This window comes from Acanthopagrus latus, chromosome 7 (genome assembly GCF_904848185.1).
Source record: "Acanthopagrus latus isolate v.2019 chromosome 7, fAcaLat1.1, whole genome shotgun sequence".
NCBI lineage: Eukaryota > Metazoa > Chordata > Actinopteri > Spariformes > Sparidae > Acanthopagrus > Acanthopagrus latus.
In genome coordinates, this window is record NC_051045.1 from 18,364,283 (window position 1) to 18,379,116 (window position 14,834).

Genomic DNA, 14,834 nt, shown 5'->3' on the forward strand with positions numbered 1-14,834 from the left:
TCCTGGCAGTTTATCATCCCAAATCATCTGTAGCTTTAAGCACATTATCAACAAGCTGTCAAACGGTGACAACCAGACAGGTTGTGCTCCTGCCTTGGCACGTACGCTGTGCGTTCTGAAGTTCCCTTGGGCAAGAGACTGAGCTCATTCGTACCTTCAGAGGCTCAGGTCTGCGGGGGAAGCAGCGAGCGATGCTGCAGGGGAACATGTTCACTGGGTGCTTAAAAAGGAAAGAAAGTATGCAGAATCTACTGTAGATAAACTGATTTTATCATCCTTTAAGTTGGTTCAAAGAAAGCCCAGCTGGGCCTCCGTATCATGAATCTTTCATCCGGTTTAAACTTGTTAATCAAACAATCCCATGAACCAGACATTTATGGAGCTGCTAGTTTTCTCTGCAGGGGCAGTTTGATGTGAGGGTGTTGTGCACTCGGGGTTGTAACGCCTTTACCCCGTGCACACACAGATGTATCCGTTGTTTGGCTGATGTTATTACTATTCAGTAGAAAAAAGAGAGCCATTTCAACAGTGGCGGTGGCAGGAGTGATTACGGATAAAAGCGTGAAAGCAGCTGTATTTAATTAGTTCCATCGCCGCGTTAATCAGACACCTCTTAAACAGCTGAACTCTGACATATGTATCATCGCCGCGGAATGCTTTGAATCCGGGAAAGCCGCTCGCCAAACAGCCCTGCCTCTCATAAAATGAAAACGGTTAACCAGCAAAAATGAAGGAACCTTGACCAGGAAACATTTGCATTTCATGGTTTGGACCTGCAGAGTAAATTACATTCAGCCAGAGTTTAAGCGGTGAAAAATACCGGAGGTTTGTTTCGAGCCTGTGAGCAAGCAGGTGGTGGAGTTTTAACACTGTGGCTTTAGGTTAAGGACTGGACAATGTAAACGCACTGAGCTTAATCAATATCTATGATGTTGTGAGCCAAACGTCAATAGGCGGCTTTTATAACCAGGGCCGGCTCACTCTGTGGACGCAGCGCCTGTGATTAAAGTAATGCTCTTGTTGCATTCATCATCGTGTCTTCGCTTGCCTCCGCCCCATCGGGAGCAACATACATGCTCTCATACATGCTGCTGTAGACAAGCGAGCACTACCTCCTCTCCATTTTTCCCTCTTTCTTCCCACCTCCTCCCCCACTTTCTTCATCTTCCCCTCCTCCTCCTTCCTTCAGACGTTCTATTTTCTCCCCCAGTCAAACTGGAGAGCGCTCATCTGTCAGCTGTATGGATTTCCTGTCACAGCCCAGTACCTCTGGTGTCACTGCCCAGGTGACGTAAAGAAGTGTGTGTGTGTGTGTGTGTGTGTGTGTGTGTGTGTGTGTGTGTGTGTGTGTATGTGTGTGTGTAACCAAGATGGAAGATGGGGAGGGGTGGAGTTGAAGGAGAGCGTGTGTGTGTCACTGGTAAAGTAAAATATGTGAGGTCACGTGGAAGGCGCTAAGCCATAAAAGAAATATAGTTGACATGACTGAGGTCGGGTGACCAACGAGATCATTCCCGTCACATGTCGCGCTCCATCATCGGCAGCAGCCAATGGGCTCCCAGTGCCGGCTTTAATATGATTCATGGTGGCTCTGTAAGTCCTGTCCAGGGTCTCCCTCTGGTGTGGAACACCCCCGTTCGATCACCAGCCCTTGCTCTGCCTCAGAAAGCCCGTTCAGTCCAGGAGCAGATTCATTTTCTGCACCGTTTGATGACGCCGGGCGTACGGGCTGCTGTTAAAATTCAGATAAACCAGGGGCGGTGGGAATCCGCCTGTTTACAAACACAAAAGGCTACAGAGTCACGATTCACGGAAGCCGGGGATTGCTCATCTGAGCCTTCCATCCCCCACAAAGTAGAGCTTGTCTTACCTCCCTCCACCCATTACTCCCCCTCTCAGGGAGAATAACAGCCGAGCTGCATTGCCTGACTCAGTAGCGTGTATTACCGAGGGAGCCTAAATCCCGCCGAGGTGCAGCCGTGGTGAGGTGTGCTGAGTCAAGGGCTCTTTCAAGTGGGGGGAGATGTACACCAGCTTCCTAAAAATGCTGGATTCCTCCTCGCCCTGCACAGCAAGATATGCATTTTGAGCATGTCTGCATTTCAGCGAGGAGAAGCAGCCACACTGAGTTTCGACAGCACTGCAAAACATTTTTTTCCAATTATGTCTCAGCATGTTTGCAGGATCGCTTACGGTAAAACAATTACCAAAGGATTGACTCTTTCGGAAAAGGCAAACCGTGTGTTAGGGTGTGACGCCGGGAGCAGCTTTTACAGGAAAGGTTAATTTTCACAGTGTTTTGTTCAGTTGTGATAAATATGCACCTGTCACAGTAATTACTGTAATCTGCAAAAGAAAAAAAAAATAACTACAACAAAGTTTAATGGAGCACCAAACAAGAAATCAGACAGGTCGTGAACTAGTCGTGATCCAGGAGAATACAAATTCGTGTGTGGTTGGAAAATCGACTTAGACACCTATGAACTAAAAAGAAAGGTAAAGGTAGAACACATTTAATCCAGCGAAGCCTGGTCTCCTCTATCAAAGTCAAATCTCTGACTAAAACCAGATTTATCTAAACCATTCTGTCTGCAGGTAAACGTGAAACTACTCATTGCAAGAGAATTATCAGAAAAGCAAATTAAAGCATGTTTCCATTCACCGCTGTTTTGAGAACACTAAGTTTAAGCTGGATGCGTCAGGGACAGGGACAGTGGTTCTAATAGCATTAAACCACTGCAGGAGAAGGGAAGCGCGACCAGATCACATAAATCAAGACAGCCACATCAAATCTCCAACGATTGAAAATGTGAGATGGGAATATGGCTATTTTGCTTACGGCTCGTGTGTTAATCTGGTGACGTGTGGTGAAATGCTGCAGGCCCGCATACAGCACGAACCAGCGATGATGTAAGCAACAGGAACAAACACCGGAAACATACCACGGGGAGACACAGGAGGACACCGGAACAGGCTCGGGCGAACAAAACAGACGAAAAGAAAACGGGGGAGCACACACAGCGTATACACAAGGGCTGATTAACCAACAAGACACAGGTGGACACAGAGGCAGGGCGGGAAATCACACAAAAGGAGGAAACGAACAAGACGCACAAGGGTGGAAATCACAGGATCACAAACTGAAACGTGACAAATCTGAGGGATGTGAGTAGGAATTCAAGTGGGGACAATTTCTTACATATCGCACCTTTAAATGTGTTTCTGTCACAATTTCCCACTCAGGTTTTCTTGAATATGTGTTTCGTTCAGCCATTTGTTACTTGATGATGATGAGCAAGTGGCGTACCTCAACTGCGGCCTCGTAGTCTGAGCCGTCGAGCAGGGTGACTTTGACGGGGACGGTCTTGGGCCGGTGCTTGGTGGTCTTCTGGGGGGATTTGGAGGCTTTGCTGGGCGTCTTCTCGGAGCTATCGTCTTCCCCGTGATCCTCTGGAACCTGGCAGAGAGAAAATCCTTCCTCTGAGTGAGTGAGCCTCAAATCGCCCTACTTTGTCTTCCACTTTGCACGTCTGAATTGTGATTCTCGGGAAGGCATTATGTTTTTTTTATGTGAAAAAAACATAATGCTTGAACATAAGTGATCTGAAGCCAGATTGTCTGATCATGTGAGGCAATCATCAAACTGCGTGATGTGGTGGAGGCTGCGGCTCTGAGATATTAAGATGGTAAGTCAGCGGCTCAGACGGAGGGGGCCGGCTGCCTTGCATATCAAACAGAAAAGCCGGAAGGCTGTGGAGTGATTGAAAGGCCCGAGTCAAATGATCTACAGCCGCCGCGAGTTCTACAGCACTCTCACCTGATTGGCTCTCCTGGCGTCGCCCTCCATTGCGCTCCTCATTTCCTCAGCCAAAGCCTTCTCTGTTGTCATTGAAACGGATGGCAGTCCTGCAACCACACATAAACACATTCAGTCAACATCAACTCCCTTCCTGTTCTAAAAACCAGTGTGCTGTGTTTACTGCAGCTAGAAACCCAATCCGACTGTGGACTGTGGCTGGATTTGACTCATGAGACTTAAGAAAAGCACTTTCACTATCTGTGCGCAGCTCAACTGACATTTTAGTGTGATGGATGGCTGCAGAAGAGATACCTGTGATGACAACACATCAATCTCCTTTTGCGCAGCTTCTACGTGAATTCTTTTCTTTCTTTTTTTTTTAATTATCCTGCACTACCATGCAGATTGAGCCCCTTTTGTCACATGCACGGTCATCGCGCTGTGCATGGAGTGATGCCGAGAGAGGGTGAGCTCGGGCGGCGCTGGCTCACAGCCTCCCACAGGAGCACTCTGCATGAAGAGCGTTGGCTTCAGGACGCTCTCTTCTCACACTAGCGAAGGAGATAGCATAAATTACATCAGCCAGAGAGCCCTGCAGCACAGCACAAGACGGCAGACACACCGAGATAAAGAACGAGAGAGGAAGAAAGAGAGAGAGAGAGGGAGAGAGGGAGAGAGGGAGGGGGACGACAAGGAGAGGGCGCTGAGACTGTGACAACAATCTGGGGGATGAGACGGGAGGAAGGAAGGAGTGGCACAGAATAAAAGGCAGAGGTTATGGGGGGGAGAGGAGGCCAGGGGAGGGTCAGGCTGCGGCGAGTGAGACGTATAACAATGCTGATGTAATATTCAGGCGAGCCGGAGACAGATGAGGCCTGTCATGTGAAGGTGACCACTGCTAAACCAGAGCTGGACTCATGCACGGCGCTCACACACACACACACATACACACACACACACACATACACAGTTACAATAGTGGTTCAGCAGAGAGGAACCAATTACCCGAGATAAAGCCCAGAGTCAGTCTGTAGCTTTTGTTTGAAAAGTGGGCACGGGGCGACAGGTTTAATATTCCTCATGCGTCAGCTGAAATTGCAAACATGAGATAGCATGTTAAATTCTCCACTTAAGCCCTTTTCGTTATTTTTTTTAGACGGACTGGAATTTGATGAGCTAGTAACGCAGAGTTTTATGTATGGGTGGCAGTTGCTCGACCATATTGTTTATCTTGGAACATCCCCGTTTCTCAGCCTCAAGAGAAAGGCTCTGTGCTGGAAATGTAAACTCTGCTGTATAATGTTGCAGCTTCTTCCAAAGTCACTCCAGGAAATGTGTTCAGCCTCAGGCACGTGTAATGTTGCTCAAAAGCAGATGAGCTCCAAGTTAAGGGGTAACTTCGCCATTCTTGCGCATTAAAGTGTGCCTACAGGTCTCGGGGAGTACTGCTGGACATGTGCAAAAAAATAGTATAAACCCTTTCCAGGTGAAGCTGCAGGTAATTGGATAAACAGCCTCCAGTGATGTCACTCAGCAGCTGAGCTGTACTGTGGGAAATGTAGGCGCCAGATTTCGAAAAATTCTAATAATCAGGGAATAAAAAAGCTGGTATCACTGGTCCTGCTGTATCGATCTAGTGCAATGCTAGATCAGCGGGCTGCTTTTCAAAACCCGGCGCCTGGTGCATTACCCATAATGCAACTTGGAGGCAGTTTATCAGATTACTTGCAGCTTCCTCAGGAACCACAAGAGACTTTATCCTATCCGCCGCTCCCCCATGTGTGCCATATTGGTCCCAAAGTCCTATAAACACACCAAAAAGTGGCAGAGTTTAGTTTGAAAATCTAAAAATTAACTAAAATTTCCAAAAAAATGTAAAGAAATAACAGTTTTGACATTATGACGTCGATTTACTGTATTGCAGAGAGGTTAGCATGTCAACCAGCTAGCCGCAGTGCATCCTGCTCTGAAGCTCCTGCACTAGTCGACAGTCGACACCATCACACATCAGACTCCAGTCCGGACTGCTAGCTCCCCGGATAACTGAGCTATCATTTAGCGTTTACTCAGGTGATATGCTGCTCCTTATTTGCTCTGAGTGTGAATTCAACAGGTGGCCAGTTCTTTAAATTGGTGGCTGACCCTTTAAAGGCACTCTTTGTAAAACAAAATTTGATTTTTGAGTCTTTTGAGACTTTTCTTGCAAAGAGCACCTCTAATGATGACCTATAAAATATAACACATGCCTTTCACTTTACAGGCAAACTGTCATCACTTGTTATTTTCAACATGAGAAATATCACCTGCTCTAAATTTGTACCTTATCAAGCACACCCTGACAATGTTTGTAATAAAAAACCTGAGAAAAAAAAAAAGCTTAGGCGAAGCAAGAGGTTAATGAGAGGAAGGGATTAGTGAGGAGGGGACATGGGTAGCTCTGATAATAATAAAAAAAAAGTACAAAGCTTCCAGGGAAAACTGTCATTAGGGAGGAGCAAAACAGAAGCTTAATTTGGTCTAATAACGCGGTGTGATAATAACAAAGTGTTTGTAAACCAGGAAAAGGAGACAGTAGTATTTCACACAGAGATAAGGCTCTAATTAACAAGTTTTTCTTCCTCAAACAGCTGTCTGGGTACGTCTCTGTGTGTACAATTTGGGAGGCTTGAACGCAGCACGTCTCGGCTTTCATGATAGGTCAGCCTCCCTCGGCATAATGAGGCCGGATCAAAGAGGAGCGCAGTCTGGCTCGGCGAGGACGGCAGATGTCACACTCACACCGTGCAGTGTTCCTTCACAGCTTTGAAGGGCCTGGGGTTGTTTGATTAATCTCATTCTGAAATAATAATAATAATAATAATAATAATAATAATAATAATAATAATAATAATAATAATAATATAATTGATTTTAGAAGGTATTCTCTTCATGGCGTTTACATTGCATATATTTACACCATTTTCTAGTAGATTAGAGTGGTAGAGTTACATACACTCCGAGACAGATTGTGTCCGTATGACTCATGTTTATGCAGTGGAACAATGTCAAAGTCAGACAGGGGAAGCAGCCACTTTTCATGAATGCATCCTATATATAGCGGTGCTGTGTGAAGAAGCAGAATGGCCGGGTAACAAAACATCCCATGGAGCTTACTGATGAGTATCTCATCAAAAGAATGTCTTCCGCTAGTCTAAAAAAGATCTCAAAGTCGTAGTGTAGCTTCACGAGGTCAGTGCGAACAGTAGTACAACTCTATTTATACAGCATGTTTTATTAGAATGTAGGGAATAATTCATCATTTTATATCGACAGATTTTTTAATTGCTATATCCTGTTTGGTGCATTTCTCTTTATTTTGGGGCGGGGGGGATTTCCTTTGTCTGTCCTTTGGGTACCTGGATTTTTGGACTGAGGTTATCGCTTTCTGTTCCCTTACCTGCCTGCCTCTGTGTGCTTTGTGTTTTGGGTCCATTCTTCCATCAGCATAACATCTATCTTATGGCCAAATACCTGCACGACCAAACATTTGCCTGAGTCAGAGCCGACCTAAACAATGCCTGACGGCTTCTTCTCCACTTCAGTTCTCGTCTATTAATCTCAAACTGTGTGGGCACTATGCTGTGTGTATGTGTGTATGTGTGTGTGTGTGTGTGTGTGTGTGTGTGTGTGTGTGTGTGTGTGTGTGTGTGTGTCGGGGTGCTTTTTGGCCTAAAGACATTTTTCAATGAGCCTCGGTTGTGCTTAGTGCAAAATGCTAGCATGCCAGCACACTAAACAATGAACACGGTAAACATCAACACGTTACAATGAGCACGTTAGCGCGCTGATGTCAACATATTGCTCAAACCCTCAGAATGCCTTTTGAGAGCTGCTAGCTTGGATGCAGGCTTCCACACCGGCGACACTGAACGTGTCACGCATGAAGAGCCTGAACAGAGCTGATGCAGCAGAATTTTTTTTTTTTTTTTTCTCACTGTCTAGACCTGCAAGTGCTCACACGGCGCAGGGTCACGTGAGTCACCAGCAAAACAAATGAAACTTTTCAGCAAATTTGTGCAATATGGGTGAGCAAACATCTCCAGAATATAGTGAGATAAATAAAGTGAGGCAGCAATGTCTTGTTTTGCGTCAACAGGGTGATCAAGACCCATGTGGAAGCCAGCAAGAGTCATTTCCTGTACACAAATACTTTATTTTCACAAAATCTCAACACTTCATGGCCCATTTCTGTATAAAAAAAGGCCACCCCCACCTCAGGTAAAAATATAAATAGAAGGCTGGCCTATTTTTACGCCTATAAAGCAGATCTCCATGGCAAATACGCATCACACATTGCACACATTGCTCTCACGCCTCGTGTGTAGTGTTGCAAAAGGTCTGCATGCATTATACATTCAATGCAGCCGCCCTGTTGTACTTGATTAATTGTACAGTGCTGATGTTTGTAAGAGGAGCCTGTCTGGACTCAAACCTCGGGGCCTGGCGGTTACACAGAACGATTCTTGGACCCTTCAAAAACTCATTTTCCGCTGTCACTAAAGAACGCAGCAAATATGATCCACATTCCATTCTTTTACCTTGACACCTATAATCTGATCTCATTTCTCCCGAACTCTGCTTGCGTGAGCCGATCACATCTGCCCGATGTAGTACCCTAACCTCCGTGCCGGTGTCAGCCCCCATGAAGCAGCTGTCAGAACAATGTATCAGTGGATCGCGAGCAAACTTGAGAGGAATTTTAATAGATCGGTGTCAGAGACTTTGGGGGCGCTCATTTCGCACACATCACGATCGCGAGGCCAATCAATTCTTTCATTCGGGCCACTTTGTGATTCAATCACTCCGACTCCGCATCAGTTCTGGTCTCCGCACAGCTAATCATCTGTGCGAGGGAGATGATGGAGACGGAGATGTGTGAGGTGCTGCGGCTGCTTGGACTCAGAACTCCTATAACAGGCATTGTCTTCAAACAGACTCCCATTACAGGTCTTTCTCCACAAAACCGTCCAAGGGCCCTTTGGTTCATCAACTTCAAGGAGCAAGCGTCAAGGACGGCCTCTGTGAAGTGTGACGGCGTCTGGGCAGGTGAGGCTCTGAAATCACTGTGAAGGCCTCCAAAAATAGTTGCATTGCCATTGTTTTATTTTTACTTCACAAGTGACCAAATTAAAACCTCTGCCTGGACCAGACGTGGAAAAATGCTAGTATAAGAACCGTATTCTGACCGATGGTTATCACTTCACTCACACACAACTGCAATACTGTACTTCAGGTTCAAACGTTTTGCTTGAGTCACAGCCGACCTGAACAATCCCAGGCGGCTTCTTCTCCACTTTGGTTCTCGTCTATTAATCTCAAACTGTGTGGGCGCTGTGCTGTGCATCTCTGTGTCAGGGTGTTTTTTGGCCTGATGAAAACCGATTGCACCTATAACGAACTTAAGGTCGTGGCAGTCCCAGACCACATCTGATAGTAATTGCATGAGACACCAGGAGACAGAAGTCGATGTGGTATTGATAGAACAGAAGGGGAAGCTTTGCAGCCAATTTTCACTGTTTACTGTCGCTGCTGAATGAACACTACACACTAGTTTAAAATCTATTTCACTAAACGCAACAACATTTTGGTTGTTTCACTTCTTTTTTTCCCCTGTTGTTTTGACGTCTGTTCTCTTCTGCCTCGTTATAAGTGGGTGGGGCCAGTGTTGGAAAGCGGTGACGTCACAGTCTTTGATGACTTGATTCCAGTCAGAATCAAAAGCATAATGTGATGACAGTCAATTCTGACCAGGCGGCATCCACACAGTCCGAACAAAGCACATTAGCTAACTATTTGACCATTACAAATAACAATTACGGTGTTTACAATGAATCTTAATGAATATGTACTGTTAAACCTCCAGTATTCATTCTCCTTTTTGCTCTGTTAAAATATCTGTCTGTTCAGCAGCTTAACAGTGCAGCTCACCAGCTACTTGTGAAGTGTTTCTGTCTGCCATTTGGTGCTGGGCAGGTAGGTACAGTAGGTCTTAAGAGCTTTTTGTTACTGGTGGGCTGAACGCAACACTTTTCGGAACTTTGCACCAGCATAGCATCCGTTCCTGTTAATATTACACCCTTCATTTTAACCAAAAATAAATTGGTTACAAAACAAAGATGTTTTCCAACCGGATCAGGAGATAGCTGGCAGGCTGTCCTTGAACTGAAGTGTGAACCGAAAAGTGTGCATGTCATATTTAGGATGGTGTTAAAATAGTGTAATGCCCTCAGTTAATGACGCATACTTGACAACAATGGCTGTGCTCCAAAATAGTAGAAACACAAGCAATTTTCGCTGGATCAGATAAATGTTCATCAAGTCTTGAACAGATCGGTTCCAGAACCAGAACTAATTAGGTGGACAAAGTGTATGTGAGAGTGGCAACAGTGAAGCAAGTGGACCAGAAAAAACAAAAACCAATGACCTGCACAACATTTTAAAGCTTTGTAGAGCAGAATTTGTTTGTAATTCACCCCCTTTAACATTACACATTGTACATTTAGTCACTGGTATTCTAAAACATATCAACCACAGCTGCTCAAAATTCAATCTTTAATTTTCTGACTGTGAAACCGCTGTTTCAAGATGGACACCTTGCCTCTTCCAAAATATCATATAATATCAAATATAAATGCAACCAACTGCAATAGTCATGCAATCAATAGTATTTCTGAAGCTTCTCCCTTAATTATATCTTGACTGAGTCAGGTGTTGATCCTCTGCTGTCTCATTAACAGTCTCAACAGTGTATCGACTTCACAAATACATGTTTTCTTTCTTAAACCTGCAGTACAGAATGTTTAATCTGGAATTCATCATGGGTCAGTTCACGTTCCAAATAATAAGCGCTAATAGTGTCACAGGGTCTTATTGCCGTCTACATATTAGTGTTTACTAAGTACATATTCAAATGTGTGAGTTATAATCAAAAAGCTTTTTTTCGCCGTTTGTCTGTGACAGGGGGAAAGTCCCATTTTGACCAGAGATAAAAGCCTGAAAGCTCTCTAATCATCATTCGCTGGGTGAACTGTGTTGCCTTTTCAAGTGTGTTACGAAACACTGCAGGCATCAAAAATCTTTTTCAAGATAAGACTCAGATAAGCAGGATCCAGCCTCGTTCCTGCACATTATCCTCCGTGGCACACATCCACTTCCCCATCACTGAGTCCTCACAGTCAGGTCTCTATCAGCCTCGCCATGTCAGTCTATCTCTGGAGGTGACCTCCTCTGCGCTCTACATTTCAGAGGCAGTCAAGATACACTGTGATCATTACTGAGGCAGCAGCGAGGCTCTCCTGATGTAAGCTGGAATCAACCGCAAGACTTTGAAAACCGCACTCACTGAAGAGGAAGGACGTCTCGAAATGCACGACGTCAACTCCCCTCCGACAAAAGGTAGCAATATGGAGGCAACGTGACGCCCCGAAACGTCTGCAGCGGGGCAGCTCAGATAAATTGCCAGATAGTAACGGACATGATGGCTGATCACTTAGGGCAGAATGATGTCCATGATGCACCGCTCACCGCCGCCTGCCGGTGCCCATTTGTCTTCATGCCATCTCTCAAACAAAGAGTCTGTCAATTTAGTGGCCCTAAAAATTGATGCCTCATCGGGCAGGCGTCAGTTGCCCAAAGGGCCGTCATTCATCAGCATGTGGGCAGGAGAAGTCTGTCAAATATAGCATCTCAAAAATATGTCACAGTGGAGCAGACACTGTGGATTCCTCTTGCTCCTCAAACACATTATGGCTGTCAGGAAACTGTGCATGTGCTAACAGTGTAAAGTGTTTGCTTTCCTCCAGAGTATATTGAAAATAAAAAAATGTGAGGCTGGCGCTCAGCAGGAGGTTGAGATGTGACGAAAGCAGGAGCCATAGTGTCATCAGCACCTCTTCAGGTCGCAAGATCAAAGCTGTGCAGGAAACGTGTTGTAAGATCAGGAAAGTGTCAGACTCAAGAGGTATTTTAGCTGTATATCAAATTTGAGGTAGATAACCTGCATTATTTCTAAACAATCATCCACTTAGATGAAAAAAATAATAAAAAAACATCTGTCAAGTTTTGGAGCTGCCTCCCTCTCGCCGTGGATGCTGTTGATTGCTCTATTATACAGCTTTTAGCTCAAAGTGCAGCGTTTAACTCTGCAGATCAGACCTTCTGAGCTTGAACAAGCCAAATCTGCACTATTCCTTTATTTTGTTTTTGACAGCTGCATCATCCTCCCTCACAAGCATTTCTCACATCCTCTCCCCGTGAGTTTTAGACCCCATAGTGCATCTCATTATTACTTTTTTCCACTTGGTCACCTTACTCGCATATGCAGTACGTGTTGCCATATAACAAACCGGTGATTCCAGCAGCTTCCCACCTTTGTCACAGTGCTTTTACTATAAGACGCTCAAAGGATCAGTTTACTTAAATTATATATATTAAAAAACAAAACAAAACACAAGTTTAGAGACACCTGGACGCCTGATACACACGGACTAGATGTGGACAAATTTAATTTGTGGAGCTCACCACCACTGTGATGATGAACTGCAAGGTTTAAGTGAAAAAATTGGAACACATTGCTGACCCTCTAATGAAAACCCTGATGTAGTTCAGCTTAATAATATATTAAATGCACTACTAAAATTGCATTGAGTACAGCGAATACCTCTGCCCAACAGTTGCATTTAACCAATTAAATGTGCAATACGTAAGAGTTTTAGGTGAAAACAAACAGAAAATAACTAGAATAATGCACAGAACATGCAAACGCCACATAGAAAGGCTCTGCCCAGTCTCTAACCCAGGTCCTTCTTGCTGTGGGGCAACAGCAATAGCCTTCCACATGTACTTGTTTTGACTATGAATTCTGCAGGTGGCTAATTCTTACATATTGCACCTTTAAGCCTAATAAAATATCAAATAAAACATATTTTTAAATCCACTAGATCTAGAGCCTTCATCGGGATCAGCTGAAAATTGCACTCGCTCGTACAAACCAACAAATGCCCCAAACATAACCTCAGCTTGGCAGAGGTGATTATTATCATCTGACAATGGCCCATTTAACAGATATTTTGACAAAAAAAAGGGCCTGGTTACATAAGTGCATCAGTTTATGACCATCCTCACTTTAAACAAGATTATGATGTGAGTTATAATAACTCTTAATAAGTCTTCAGGCCAGGCTTTTTTTTTTATAATTGCTCTATCCTAATGCAAGCCTTTTATTAAGTTTAAATATTTTTGAATATTTAATCTTGATCTAAGTATGAATAGAAGTGGGAGCAGCATTAGTAGAAGTAACAGCAATAAAAGAGTCATGTATTATGTGGTGTAGAGGGCAGCCTGTGGATAATTTGCCCACTGTGATCTCCAGGCAGTCTTCTTTTGTGGCTACATCCTTTACTAAAGTGAACAAAGCGTACCCCAATCTCTAGTCCTGCTAATTATGATTTGTCAATTTGGAGATTTAAAGGGATCCCTCTTTCACTCGGAAACAAGGACAGTTTGCTCCAACCGAGCCACCTGTCGGTTTCGGGACGTTTAAAGGGATAATTCAAATTGACTGTAAAAATGGATCCAGGTCTCTTCTCCTCCTGCCAAGTGTAAAAGTACCCTTGTTGTGTTTGTTTTGTTTTGTTTTTTTTTCTCCCAGGAAGTTAATTGGACAGGTTGGCTGCCCTGATGGATTTCTGGCACATTCTGGGGGGTTAATTCCTCTCCATGGTGCCACTGACACACATAAACATCAATCTCAGTGTTTATCATTAGAAATGTTCAGTGCAGAGGGACTGATGATCTGCCATGGCAATGTGTCAGCTTTCAACAAAGAGTCCAATGAAAAAAATAAAACTCCACCTTTGTCGTTTTCAGGACCTTCTTACATGACATCTCATTAGTTGTCAGACGTTAAGAAAGCAGGAGACTTTTCATGCTGCCTGCATCTGATAATTGTCACTGAGCCAACACAGCGTTCGCGAGCAAGGGGGAAGTGTCTGCCTTTCCGGATGACACTGACAGCATAACAGGTTGCAAAGTTGTAAAGGTTGTAAATGTGATTTTAAATAATCACTTCCAAATGATTAGCTTAGTTTCATGTTATATCTACCCAGTACCTGTGAGCTTTTTGTAGTAAAACTCATAAGGTCTAATTTGGCCTTTCAGTAAATAAAACTGTTTCTCTGAAAATATCTCAAATTACAGACCTAGTAGCATTTTGTGCCTCAGAAGGAGGCTCAAATTATTGATTTTAATAATACCAGTTGTCTGGTCCCCGAACCCTAAATCCAAGATGCAAACAACACAAAGGCAAGGGACAAAAATGAAACAAAGTGAATCCATGAAAGCTAAAGACAAACCATAAAGCCCCATGGCTTAAACTCATCAGGAACACGGGGGAGAAAAGAGGATCAGGGAACAGAGATGGGATCACAGGCTACAAAAACAGACCAAAGCAGCCCTAAACACACGGTGACTAAACCACAGGTGCTAAAAGAAAAAGGACAGGAAGAAGACAAAGACAGGAAGTAGAAAGTAAAACACGACACGTTAGGATATGTGATGATAAAACCGAAAAACAACCAAACGAAAAGCCCAAACCATGACAGCTACCTCAAAAAAACTAATGACGTTCCCATCAGCCTCAGTTGCACTTGTGTGTTTAGTGCTAACGTTAGCTAATGTTAATGTAATGTAATGTAATGCAATGTTAGTGCTAACATCCAAAATTAAGATGGTGAACATGTTTATCATTACAGCTGCTAAACATCAGCATGTCAGTGTTGTCACTGTCAGCATTTAGCACACTCTGCAGCCACAAAGAGTCATAGCATGGCTGTAGACCCTGATGTTCTCACTGAGTCATAGCATCACCAAAGTCTTGTTGCCTAAAATATTATGACTATAATAGTTCCCACGACTATTAGCATGAATAGCGATTAATCTCATCTTTTAAATGTGTAGGCAGGCATTTCTAAAGCAGCTGCTGTTTCTGAAAGTCAGT

At 44.0% G+C, this 14,834-nt stretch overlaps 1 protein-coding gene across 5 annotated transcripts in view; it reads right to left on the minus strand.

The window, feature by feature from the left end:
* Nucleotides 1–14,834, minus strand: part of si:dkey-178k16.1 (band 4.1-like protein 1) — a 47,156-nt gene that overhangs the window by 24,608 nt on the left and 7,714 nt on the right. For 4 of the 5 annotated variants that reach the window (XM_037104001.1, XM_037104000.1, XM_037103999.1 and 1 more), the window contains exons 2-3: nucleotides 3,818–3,906; nucleotides 3,308–3,457 (exon numbers count right to left, since the gene is read on the minus strand). In XM_037104001.1, the coding sequence (XP_036959896.1) occupies nucleotides 3,308–3,457; nucleotides 3,818–3,889 (222 nt within the window). In that variant the 5' untranslated portion in view covers nucleotides 3,890–3,906. Of the gene's footprint in view, nucleotides 1–2,942; nucleotides 2,998–3,307; nucleotides 3,458–3,817; nucleotides 3,907–14,834 lie in introns of those variants that run through there. The other variant, XM_037104002.1, reaches the window with a different exon arrangement.